Here is a 13,412-nt window from a genome sequence, read left to right on the forward strand (position 1 = left end):
TTCAGGATTCCTTGATGAATAGAAAGTTCAAAAGAACAGCATTTATCTGAAATACAAAGCTTCTGTAGCATTATACACTACCGTTCAAAAGTTTGGGGTCAGTAAGAATTTTTATTTTTATTTTTTTGAAAAGAAATTAAAGAAATGAATACTTTTATTCAGCAAGGATGCATTAAACCAATCAAAAGTGGCAGTAAAGACATTTATAATGTTACAAAAGATTAGATTTCAGATAAACACTGTTCTTTTGAACTTTCTATTCATCAAATAATCCTGAAAAAAAATATTGTACACAAATATTTTGTACAATTGTACACATTAAATGTTTCTTGAGCAGCAGATCAGCATATTAGAATGATTTCTGAAGGATCATGTGACTCTGAAGACTGGAGTAATGATGCTGAAAATTCAACTTTGCCATCACAGGAATAAATTACTTTGTGAAATATATTCAAATAGAAAACAGTTATTTTAAATTTTAACAATATTTCACAATATTACTGTTTTTTACTGTATTTTTAATTAAATAAATGTAGCCTTGGTGAGCAGACGAAACTTCTTTTAAAAACATTAAAAATCTTAGTGGTTCCAAACTTTTGGACTGTACTGTATATATATATAAAAGGTCATCACCCCAAAAACAAATAGTACTTATGGACAAACTTTGACATAAAATAAAGTATCTAAGACCAATAAAATGTAAACTGATTATTATTTTGTAAATATACTGTACATAAAAGCATATATGTATTACATTTAGTATTCTACATCTGGGTAATAGTTTAAGTATTTCACTTAATCCTTTTTTTCCTAACTAGGGTTTATCATAGCACAGAGGACTCTTGTCAACATTTGAGATGGGAATGGAAGGGATATTAGAATGAGTATTAGAACATCAGAGAATATGACATATGCAAACAAATCAAGGCTAACATAAAATCCCATGCTCTTTGCTACATAAAAACCTCTGCATCACAAAGAAACATGATATTATGATAATACAGAGCAGTAGTTACAGGTTCCTGGAGTCTGTCCTTCCAATGGAGTAGAGTGGCGTAAGGGAACGCAGCTGAGAATGTGACGGACCCCCATCCACTGAGTGGAGAACAGATGATGGAAAAGAGACTATGCCATGCAGATGTGGGCTGATAGCTCTCAGTGTTTCCATCCCGACCGGCAGTTCTTGGTTTGCAACAGCTTCCGTTTGATTGGATATAGTGGAGGAGTCCAGCAGTGGTGGGTTCCTGACCTGGGAACACTTCTCTCTGTGAGCTTTCAGCATGTTGGAGAAGCGAAAGCGCTGGCCACACGCTTCACAGGGGTAAGGCTTCTCTCCCGTGTGCGTGCGCCGGTGCCGCTTCATATTGGGTCGACTCGTGAAGCTTTTCCCACAGATCTCACATATATACGGTTTCTCCCCTAAAAAGAAACTGCAGACCTCTTAGACTGACTGTATAAAAGTTTTCAAAGTGCTGTACATGTGTAAGAGCATCTCACCTGTGTGCGTCTTCATGTGTTCATCGAAATACTGTTTCATACTGAAGTCCTTCCCACACCACTGACACATAAACTGCTTGTGTCCGATGTGGATGCTCATGTGGGAGCGCAGTTGATACTTATACTGAAAACGCTCACTGCAGACCTAAACGACAAGTGGACAAATTTAAAACATGGCCAACAATTAATAACTGATATTATAAAACAGACTGTTCTGGTCCCGGATGCTGATTCGCCAATTCAGCTGTGCTAAAATACGCAATGTTATAATGCAACAACACATGTTCACCTGGTTATAGTTTATTATCACTGTGAAGAAATACTAAAGATAGAGTAACTTTCTATTATTGTATATAATAATAATAACAGAGTACTACATGCACGACATGCAAGAAAAAAATTGTGCGCACAATTTACTAATTCATTCCCTCAATTTACTAATTTACTAATTTGTTCTCTCGATTTGTTAAATCTTGTGCACGACTTTCTTTCGTTCCCTCGATTTGCTAAATTGTGTGCACGATTTACTAATTCATTCCCTCAATTTGTGAAATCTTGCACACAATTTTCTATTTCGTTCTCTCGAATGCTAAATCGTGCACACAATTTACTAATTCATTCTCTTGATTTGCTAAATCGTGCGCATGATTTACTATTCATTCCTTCGATTTGCTAAATCGTGCACACGATTTACTAATTTGTTTTCTCAATTTACTAAATCTTGTGGACGATTTTTTATTTGTTCCCTCGATTTGCTAAATCGTGCGCACGATTTACTAATTTGTTCCCGCGATTTACTAAATCTTGCGGACGATCTTCTATTTTGTTCCTTCGATTTGCTAAATTGTGCGCACAATTTACTAATTCGTTCTCGCGATTGACTAAATCTTGTGGAGAATTTTCTATTTCGTTCCCTTGATTTGCTAAATTGTGCACATGATTTACTAATTCGTTCCTGCGATTAACTAAATCTTGCGGACGATCTTCTATTTTGTTCCTTCGATTTACTGAAACCTGTGGATGATTTTCTATTTCATTCCAGCGATTTACTAAATTTTGTGGACTATTTTCTATTTTGTTACCCTGGATTTGCTAAATTGTGCACAATTTACTAATTCGTTCCTGCGATTTACTAAATCTTGTGGACGATTTTCTATTTTGTTTCCTCAATTTGCTAAATTGTGCACACAATTTACTAATTAGTTCCCGCAATTTACTAAATGTTGCGGACGATCTTCTATTTTGTTACTTCGGTTTGCTAAATTGTGCGCACAATTTACGAATTTGTTCCCGCGATTTACTAAGTCTTGCAGATTTCTACTTCGAACGAATTAGTAAATCCTGCACATGATTTATAAATTGAGGCAACAAATTAGTAAATCATGCGCACGATTAAGCCTCCTATTTTGTTCCTGCATGCCATGTACGGGGCTCCGTAGAGTAAAAATAATAGATTAAAATTAATCTTGTGATTTTAAGAATTTATATTGGAAACGTTCAAATGAAGATCTCGATTACTATGAAAAACTATATTTTACTGTGTCATTTGTTTACATACATCAGAGACTATATCCAAATACTTTTGAGATACTTTTGATGTAGTAAAGCCTGGGGTTTAATGTTTTTTTGTTTGTTTTCATACGCCATATTCATACACCATAATATTCATTGTAATATCCCTTTCATTCTCATATCAAATATTGACTGTTATATACAGTCCAGTCCAAAAGTTTGGAACCACTAAGATTTTTAATGTTTTTAAAAGAAGTTTCGTCTGCTCACCAAGGCTACATTTATTTAATTAAAAATACAGTAAAAAACAGTAATATTGTGAAATATTATTACAATTTAAAATAACTGTGTACTATTTAAATATATTTGACAAAGTAATTTATTCCTGTGATGCAATGCTGAATTTTCAGCATCGTTACTCCAGACTTCAGTGTCACATGATCCTTCAGAAATCATTCTAATATGCTGATTTGCTGCTCAAGAAACATTTATGATTATTTTCAATGTTGAAAACAGTTGTGTACTTTTTTTTTTTCAGGATTCCTTGATGAATAGAAAGTTCAAAAGAACAGCATTTATCTGAAATACAAAGCTTCTGTAGCATTATACACTACCGTTCAAAAGTTTGGGGTCAGTAAGAATTTTTATTTTTATTTTTTTGAAAAGAAATTAAAGAAATTAATACTTTTATTCATCAAGGATGCATTAAATCAATCAAAGGTGGCAGTAAAGACATTTATAATGTTACAAAAGATTAGATTTCAGATAAACACTGTTCTTTTGAACTTTCTATTCATCAAATAATCCTGAAAAAAAATATTGTACACAAATATTTTGTACAATTGTACACATTAAATGTTTCTTGAGCAGCAGATCAGCATATTAGAATGATTTCTGAAGGATCATGTGACACTGAAGACTGGAGTAATGATGCTGAAAATTCAGCTTTGCCATCACAGGAATAAATTACTTTGTGAAATATATTCAAATAGAAAACAGTTATTTTAAATTGTAATAATATTTCACAATATTACTGTTTTTTACTGTATTTTTAATTAAATAAATGTAGCCTTGGTGAGCAGACGAAACTTCTTTTGAAAACATTAAAAATCTTAGTGGTTCCAAACTTTTGGACTGTACTGTAAGTAAGTATTAAGTAAAATACTAAAACTATTAGAAAATTACTAGAAGGGGACTTTGCTAAATCTAATAGTGAAAGAATGAGACTTAATGAATTTGCTCAAAATATTAAAATTACTTTAAAAAGCCAATAATGAAAATAGCCAGCTTGTCCTACAGTACTTTATTGCTTATTGTTTTCATACCTCACACTGGAAAGGCTTCTCTCCTGAATGTTGGAGAAAGTGGACCTTCAAAGACATGCTCCTTTTAAAGGACTTGCCACATGTCTCACAGGTAAATGGCATCTCTTTTGTGTGGGCTAAAGACATGAAGAACAAGTAAGAAATTAGTCAGGCAGTCAAAGCTTACTGTTTAGAGTAAGAGTGTAACTGTTTTGAGAGTGAAAATGGCACTAACACAACTCACCGACCATGTGTTTGCGTACATGAGCCATTGTGTAGAATTTCTTCTCACAGATCTCACAAGTGTACTTCTTCTCAGCATAGCCATGAACAATCTTATTGTGCTCATGGAGCGACCAGAGCTTCCTGAAAGCTTTTCCACAAGTTAGACACTACAAAATGAGACAAACACCAGTAAAACGCTATTCATTCTTTCAAATACAATCATGTCTAATTGCATAAAAGACACCATGAAATCATAATTCTTATATATATATATTATATATATAAGTTTTTGAAGTCACACTGAACTAACCTTGTCTTGTCATAATAAGGTCAAATTATCTGATGTGCACCACATGACTTTGATTTGGCAGACAAAAGTTGCTCAAATTTTAATAAGCAGTGAAGCAGTTAAATGTTTTTTCCCAAGAAAAATAATAAAAAGTCACACTACTTTTTCCTTTCAAGAATTTAATTTTTTTAATTAGGCATTTTCTTCATCATGATATCAGGACAGTTTTATCACCCTGACATTTTTGACTTTATGCCCCCATCAAAAAATATTTAAAAAATAAAAATATGGAATAGAAATAAATAATGTTAAAAATTAATACAGAAATTAAAAGCATGTTCATCACAGAAGAGGTGTATTTAAGTCACTGTATGTACAAAAGTTATTTTTAAATGTATTTTGAATAAATTAACAGATCATGACAAAAAATCCCACCTGTATGCTCTTCTCACAGTCGGTCTGCTGATGTAGCAGTAGCTCACTTTCCAGAAGGAAGCGTTTTCCACACTTGTCACAGATATGCATGCGGTTATGTGTCACGTTCATGTGTTTCTCCAGATACCAGCGGTTGTTGAACGTCTTGGGGCACCTCACACAGGTGAAACTCTGAAACTTCAAGCTATCCTGGTCCAGACTCTCGTCCCCGGTCCCACCATGAGCCGTCTCTTGCCTCACTCTCACACCGCTTTTCTTGGAGACCACAGCTAAAACATCAGCAGATGCCTGGGTTTGGAGAAGTGGTCTTTCAGATATGAATACAGGTAATGTGTGGTCACCGTCCTCCTCACTGGTGCCTTGTAGTCTCACATCATCATCATCATCATCTTCACTTTGCTCACCTTCATCTTCTTCCTCCTCCAAGGCCACATTGTTTCTTGATTCCTCAACAGTCGCATCGCTCCTCCTTCCTTTTCCAGGAAGCTGTTGTGCTGAGGGTGACTGAGCTGCTGTGTTGCCCTCTAAACCTTTGGACACATTTAGGGTCTGGTTGTTCAAATTCAACTCGACAATTATTTGCTCTCTGTTAAATGAATCAAGTTCTTCAGAGTCCTTCAGGTTTCCCGATTCCTTCCCTTCTACCTTATAAGCGCCTACTTGCACTTGACGCCCATCACCAACTTGAACAGCATAGGAGTTCTCTTCACTTTTCCCTCCATAGATTCTGGCACAGGTGGGGTCCTTCTCTTGCTTGATTTCCATCTGAAAGTTGGTGTTTACTAAGGTGCTGTTGCTCCAGCTCTGAGAGCTGACGTCCTGCTTGGCTTGGTCCACGCCGGGACTGATTTCCAGCGAGCCTCTGGTAATGAGTTCACTGCAAGAAGTGGCAATGTTGCTCATCTGGAGCACCATGGCAGCTTTGAGCACGTCGTGGGCATTGCAGCTGGAGACCAGCAGCTTGGAGGTGTAGATGAAGTTGAGGATTTGCTGCAGGCCTTGAGGCTGGAGGGCCTCTAGAGAGAGCTCCACACGCCGCAGCTCCTTACTTGATGCAAAGAGTGAGTGGAAGAAGGGGCTGTAGGCTGCTAGGACACCCTTGTGGGCCTGGAACTGGAAAGAAGTCTGGTGGTGCAGGAGGATGATGTCCACGTCACATAGATCAGGTTGGAACAGACGTTGCTTGTTCAGCCTGTCCATCAAGAACATGCAGTGAAGGGCTTCATCCTCAATGAGGGAGAACTCTGCAGATGGGTGCTCAGCAGTTTTCTCCACTATGAGCTACAACGGAGCATCAGATTTAAATTAGACGCACATCAATTTCAGCTTTTAAATAGTAGATATTGATTTACATTGCAATCAAACAACAGGCTGGTGTAATTGTCATTTTAAAGGCAGCTGTTAAGCATATTATATATATATTTTTTAATTATATATACTGTATATATATATATATATATATATATATATATATATATATATATATATATATATATATATATATATACACATTATATTCTTATTAATGTCCTGTGTAGCTTTTTGCATATTTTATAAAGACACAAAAAACATTCAGTATCTCAAAAAAGTGTGTACACCCCTCACATTTTTGTAAATATTTTATTATAACTTTTCATGTAACAACACTGAAGAAATGACAAAAGTGAGTACACCCCTAAGTGTAAATGTCCAAATTGGGCCCAATTAGCCATTTTCTCTCCCCGGTGTCATGTGACTCGTTAGTGTTACAAGGTCTCAGGTGTGAATGGAGAGCAGGTGTGTTAAAATTTGGTGTTATCACTCTCGCTCTCTCATACTGGTCACTGAAAGTTCAACATGGCACCTCATGGCAAAGAACTCTCTGAGGATCTGAAAAAAAGAACTGTTGCTCTACATAAAGATGGCGTAGGCTATAAGAAGATTGCCGAGACCCTTAAAATGAGCTGCAGCACGGTGGCCAAGACCATACAGTGGTTTAACAGGACAGGTTCCACTCAGAACAACAAGTGCACGTGCTCAGCGTTTGGGAAATAGACTTATGAGTGCTGCCAGCATTGCTGCAGAGGTTGAAGGGGTGAGGGGTCAGCCTGTCAGTGCTCAGACCATACGCCGCACACTGCATCAAATTGGTCTGCATGGCTGTCGTCCCAGAAGGAAGACTCTTCTAAAGATGATGCACAAGAAAGCCCACAACCAGTTTGCTGAAGACAAGCAGACTAAGGACATGGATTACTGGAACCATGTCCTGTGGTCTGATGAGACCAAGATAAACTTATTTGGTTCAGATGGTGTCAAGCGTGTGTGGCGGCAACCAGGTGAGGAGTACAAAGACAAGTGTGTCTTGCCTTCAGTCAAGCATGGTGGTGGGAGTGTCATGGTCTGGGGCTGCATGAGTGCTGCCGGCACTGGGAGCTAGAGTTTATTGAGGGAACCATGAATGAGCAGAGCATGAACCCCTCCCTTCGGAGACTGGGCCGCAGGGCAGTATTCCAACATGATAACGACCCCAAACACACCTCCAAGACGACCACTGCCTTGCTAAAGAAACTGAGGGTAAAGGAGATGGACTGGCCAAGCATGTCTCCAGACCTAAACCCTATTGAGCATTTGTGGGGCATCCTCAAACGGAAGGTGGAGGAGCGCAAGGTCTCTAACATCGACCAGCTCCGTGATGTGGTCATGGAGGAGTGGAAGAGGACTCCAGTGGCAACCTGTGAAGCTCTGCTGAACTCCATGCCCAAGAGGGTTAAGGCATTGCTGGAAAATAATGGTGGCCACACAAAATATTGACACTTTAGGCCCAGTTTGGACATTTTCTCTTAGGGGTGTACTCACTTTTGTGGCCAGCGGTTTAGACATTAATGGCTGTGTGTTGAGTTATTTTGAGGGGACAGCAAATTTACACTGTTGTACAAGCTGTACACTCACTACTTTACATTGTAGCAAAGTGTCGTTTCTTCAGTGTTGTCACATGAAAAGATATAATAAAATAATATTCTGTGAGATACTATATATATATATATATATATATATATATATATATATATATATATATATATATATATATATATATATATATACAGTACAGTCCAAAAGTTTGGAACCACTAAGATTTTTAATGTTTTTAAAAGAAGTTTCGTCTGCTCACCAAGGCTACATTTATTTAATTAAAAATACAGTAAAAACAGTAATATTGTGAAATATTATTACAATTTAAAATAACTGTTTTCTATTTGAATATATTTCACAAAGTAATTTATTCCTGTGATGGCAAAGCTGAATTTTCAGCATCATTACTCCAGTCTTCAGTGTCACATGATCCTTCAGAAATCATTCTAATATGCTGATCTGCTGCTCAAGAAACATTTAATGTGTACAATTGTACAACATATTTGTGTACAATATTTTTTTCAGGATTATTTGATGAATAGAAAGTTCAAAAGAACAGTGTTTATCTGAAATCTAATCTTTTGTAACATTATAAATGTCTTTACTGCCACCTTTGATTGATTTAATGCATCCTTGCTGAATAAAAGTATTCATTTCTTTAATTTCTTTTCAAAAAATAAAAATAAAAATTCTTACTGACCCCAAACTTTTGAACGGTAGTGTATAATGCTACAGAAGCTTTGTATTTCAGATAAATGCTGTTCTTTTGAACTTTCTATTCATCAAGGAATCCTGAAAAAAAAGTACACAACTGTTTTCAACATTGAAAATAATCATAAATGTTTATTGAGCAGCAAATCAGCATATTAGAATGATTTCTGAAGGATCATGTGACACTGAAGACTGGAGTAATGATGCTGAAAATTCAGCTTTGCCATCACAGGAATAAATTACTTTGTGAAATATATTCAAATAGAAAACAGTTATTTTAAATTGTAATAATATTTCACAATATTACTGTTTTTACTGTATTTTTAATTAAATAAATGTAGCCTTGGTGAGCAGACGAAACTTCTTTTAAAAACATTAAAAATCTTAGTGGTTCCAAACCTTTGGACTGTACTGTATGAGTATATATATATATATATATATATATATATATATATATATATATATATATATATGTGTGTGTGTGTGTGTGTGTAATGAGTGTCTAAATGATATACAATCTGTTTTAATATAATCATCAAATTATTCAGGTAAGATATCCAAAATATTATTATATATTATATTGATTTAATACAATATAATGATTTAAAGATCTAAAAAACATGTCAAGCTTGACATTTATCTCAAAATGTATAGCTGCTTTAATATTTAATAAAGATAGTACCTCACAAGAAAATTATATATTTTACTATATTATATATGTCATGTTTAGAGTATCTAAATCATATACAGGCTTTCCAGCTGCCATAATATACTTATCCAACTATCCCAACAAGTAAGCAGTGATATATGAAATATTACATTATATAAATATTATTTTGAAAGACCTAAAAACATTTTTTTTTATTTCTTTTATAATGTCAAGCTTGTTTTTTTTCCTCATAATGTATAGCTGATTTTATATTATATTATATTTTAAGATCTCTACTACTTGATATACCAATATTATTGCAAACAGACAACATTGCTCATATATGTTGCAGTATTGTTCAAAATCATAAACTGGACCAGGTACTTTGTATTAAAATTAGATCAGATGCTTCGATAACATTTACATCAGCATCTTATTAAAAAGTCGCAAAAAGTTGTTGAAGCTCTCCACAGATGAGGAAACTGCATGATGGCAGTTCATCTGTATGACAAGCACATGATCACTCAGATGTGACAGATATATGTCAGATTCTACAGGCCTAATAAACATCAAAGAAATGCAGGTAACAGTCAGAGAGAGGGTCTTACAACCATGGTGATTCAGTGGTCTCTGCCTCGAAGGAGTACCGTCTCCTCTCCTTAGCATTTCAGTGCTTCGTTTTCATGAAAATAGCTATCATTTATATCCCCATTGTGCTCTTCTGTTTAGACATCTGTCCTTTTTCGCCATGTCCGCATGTAGAAGAGCTCGCACTCTCAACCAGGGGAGTGATGATGATTGGAGGTCGAAAATCATATGGGTCGTTTTGTCTGGAGCTTTAAAGCGACAGGGACTTGATTTAAAAGAGGGGAATTCACAATCCGCATCTTTCGACGTAAATTGTGATTACAAATGATAAGAACACATTTTTGAATGTCTTCAAACGGTTTCCTCGAGCACCTGGCGCCAGCTGCGCAGGCATTACAGCAGAGCCCATGGAAGCGGGGTCAGCGAGTCCACAGCGGAGTTAACCGGTTCACCGAAGAGAGACAGCGTGTAACAGCTGCAGAGCGCCACAGTGGCCACGAGGTGTCGCTAGAACACAGCTTTTGTTAGACGCTTTTAATCGAAATAATCGTTGCACATTTTGCCTACATTTTTTTGGATCTATAAAAGAATGTTACTTTTCATGTTTTTAAATTGCTATTTGATATTCTGACGTCTTACTCTTAAACCTTAGGACTAAAATAGATTATTGACTGACTAAAAAGGTGATGCAAAAACGAAAAATCCGCCATAAGACACTGATCATAAAACACTTTCAACAAGTTAAAACAACGATTAGATAAAAAATTCTCTCCTCTGATAGTTAACAGTGGAAAGCGGTATTATGCAATATAGGATATTTGACTTTGCTGAGTGCAATATTGATGAGTTTTTGTAGTTTAAGGATTAGTTCACCCAACTATTTAAATTATCCCATGATTTACTCGCCCTCAAGCCATCCTATGAGTATATGACTATAGATATTTAAAAATATCCTTAGTCCTCCAGTGTTTATAATGGTTGTGAATGGGGGCGTTATGAAGTCAAAAATAATGCATCCATCCATAAAAAAAATAACCCATAGGACTCCAGGAATTAAAGGCCTTCTGACGCAAAACGATGCGTTTTTGTAAGAAAAATATACATATTTAAAACTTTATAAATTCAAATAACTACCTTCCGGCGGACGACCATACGCAGAATGCGCAAGTCGATTTGAGGCAGAACGCACAACGTAATGACGAACGCGGAAGCGCAGAGGATAGAGCAAAACAGTGAAAAGTAAAAAAAAAAAAAAAAACAGTGAAAAGTTTTAAATATGGATACTTTTCTTACAAAAACGCATCGCTTCGCTTCGCTTCGCTTCAGAAGGCCTTTATTAACCCCTTGGAGTCGTTATTATCGATGGAAGCATTATTTTTTACTTCAAAACACGGCCCCCATTCACAACCATTATAAACCTTGGAGGACTAAGGATATTTATTAATATATCTCTGACTGTGTTCGTCTGTAAGAAGATAGTCATATACACCTAGGATGGCTTGTGGGTGAGTAAATCATTTAATTTTTGGGTGAACTATCTCTTTCACCCTTTAGGCCTACTTATGATCGCGAATTCTCTTTTTAACTGATGTAAGTTTTATTATTTTTATTTTTTTTCTCTGAAAGATAAAAAAAAAATGCCCCAGAAATTGAGTCCCAACGGGGTAATTGATATTACATTTGTCCTGTGAAATATCTAAAAAATCAACCCATGTAATCTTAACCTATATTTGAGACTATACTAACCCCCTAAATATAAAACATTAAACTAAATGTCATAAATATAAAGCCATGCACATAATCCTTAAATCTACAATGTTTTGTAGAATACCTTATTTTGTGAAATACATTAATCCTGCCTTCTATTGTTAAAGGGATAGTTCACCCAAAAATCAAAAATGAAAATTTGATGTTTATCTGCTTACCCCCAGCGCATCTGAGATGTTGGTGACTTTGTTTCTTCAGTAGAACACAAATGATGATTTTTAACTCCATCGAACAGTATATCATTTTTTACCTCTAAAACACCTCTATGTCCAAATGCCCTGCGCATCCGGTTAGTGAGGTTAGAAAACATGTTCTGATGACGGAAGTGATGTCTCATGCTTTGCTTCAATGAGTGCAAGAGATCATTTCCGTTGTCAGAGAGCGTTCAGACACGTGGTGTTTTAGAGGTAAAAAATGATATAAATACTGTTCGGTTTCTTGCACAAACTGATCGTTTCGTGTCTTAGGACATCAATGTGTCATCACGAGCCGCAGTGTTTCATTTGGATTTGTCTGTGCATGTTTTTTTGACTCTTATAGATGGAATTCCCATTGACATGCATTATTTGACTGACAGATGGCAACGGTTGGAGTTAAAAATCATCATCTGTGTTCTACTGAAGAAACAAAGTCACCTACATCTTGGATGCCCTGGGGGTAAGCAGATAAACATCAAATTTTCATTTTTGGGTGAACTATCCCTTTAAGGTTTCTTTTAAATAATGTAACTGGTGTTGTGCTCAGAGTGTGTGCTGTGATGGACTGTAACACTGGCTCTGCTGTAACCCATTTAGCGTTAAACTATCAAAAAGATTAGAATCGTTAGACACCAAAAAGGCCCTCAACAACATGGCGTAAGAGGAAGGTTGTAAATCTTTGATTTTCGAACTTTATAAGCAAGCTTATGTAATTCACAAATATCCATAAATCATAAAAAAAAACATAGGGAATATAAAAACTGATGTCAGTAAAGGGCATCTAAGCCTCTCACACAAAGATGTTTGTAATAATAATGCCACACAGACTTTAAACATTCCATTTGTGAAGTACAGTAGTTGAGGCTTTTGTTATAAGAAAGGGTTTCATGCTTCCATTAATATTTATATCTACCTAATTAACATAGTGTGATTCTAGGCTTAGTTTCCAGCCCTCCCCCCATGGGAGTCCATTCATTTCAATGATATCCTCAGGAGTCACTGCCTCTTGTTGGCTCATCTGCTCACAATAAAAAATAACATTTTGTTTATGTTTTGGAAATCTCTCTGTAATTTTAAACCAGGCTTGGCCATGCTGAACTAATCTATCTGGTGGGACATCAACAAGCTCACTGGTATTCAAACATCGAAAATGTTATATCTAGAATTACACAAAGGGATAAGGAGAGAGAGTTATAAGAATAATTTAAGAAGGGATTTGGTAGATAAATAAATGACAGATGTGTTTCAGACGGGAGGTAAACAAAGATGAGATCTCTTTCACCATTCACTGCTTCTGGATTCTATCACTTCGTCATTCTTGCTCAAGGTTTGATTGTCATCCTAACAGT

At 35.8% G+C, this 13,412-nt stretch overlaps 1 protein-coding gene across 3 annotated transcripts; it reads right to left on the reverse strand.

Moving 5' to 3' along the window:
- Positions 1–697: 697 nt before the first annotated feature.
- Positions 698–10,662, reverse strand: zbtb47a (zinc finger and BTB domain containing 47a). 3 transcript variants are annotated; one of them, XM_048164297.1, is made up of 6 exons: positions 10,123–10,653; positions 5,263–6,543; positions 4,558–4,705; positions 4,335–4,450; positions 1,498–1,642; positions 698–1,419 (listed from the first exon to the last, which is right to left on the reverse strand). In XM_048164297.1, the coding sequence occupies exons 1-6, from the start codon at positions 10,123–10,125 to the stop codon at positions 1,013–1,015; spliced, it is 2,100 nt and encodes a 699-aa protein (XP_048020254.1). In that variant the 5' UTR covers positions 10,126–10,653; the 3' UTR covers positions 698–1,012. The 3 variants fall into 3 exon arrangements, with proteins under 3 accessions (XP_048020254.1, XP_048020253.1, XP_048020256.1); XM_048164296.1 differs by having other exon boundaries at positions 10,120–10,652; XM_048164299.1 differs by having other exon boundaries at positions 1,278–1,430; positions 10,120–10,662.
- Positions 10,663–13,412: the final 2,750 nt, after the last annotated feature.

The sequence above is a fragment of the Megalobrama amblycephala genome, linkage group LG17, assembly GCF_018812025.1.
Source record: "Megalobrama amblycephala isolate DHTTF-2021 linkage group LG17, ASM1881202v1, whole genome shotgun sequence".
Lineage (NCBI taxonomy): Eukaryota > Metazoa > Chordata > Actinopteri > Cypriniformes > Xenocyprididae > Megalobrama > Megalobrama amblycephala.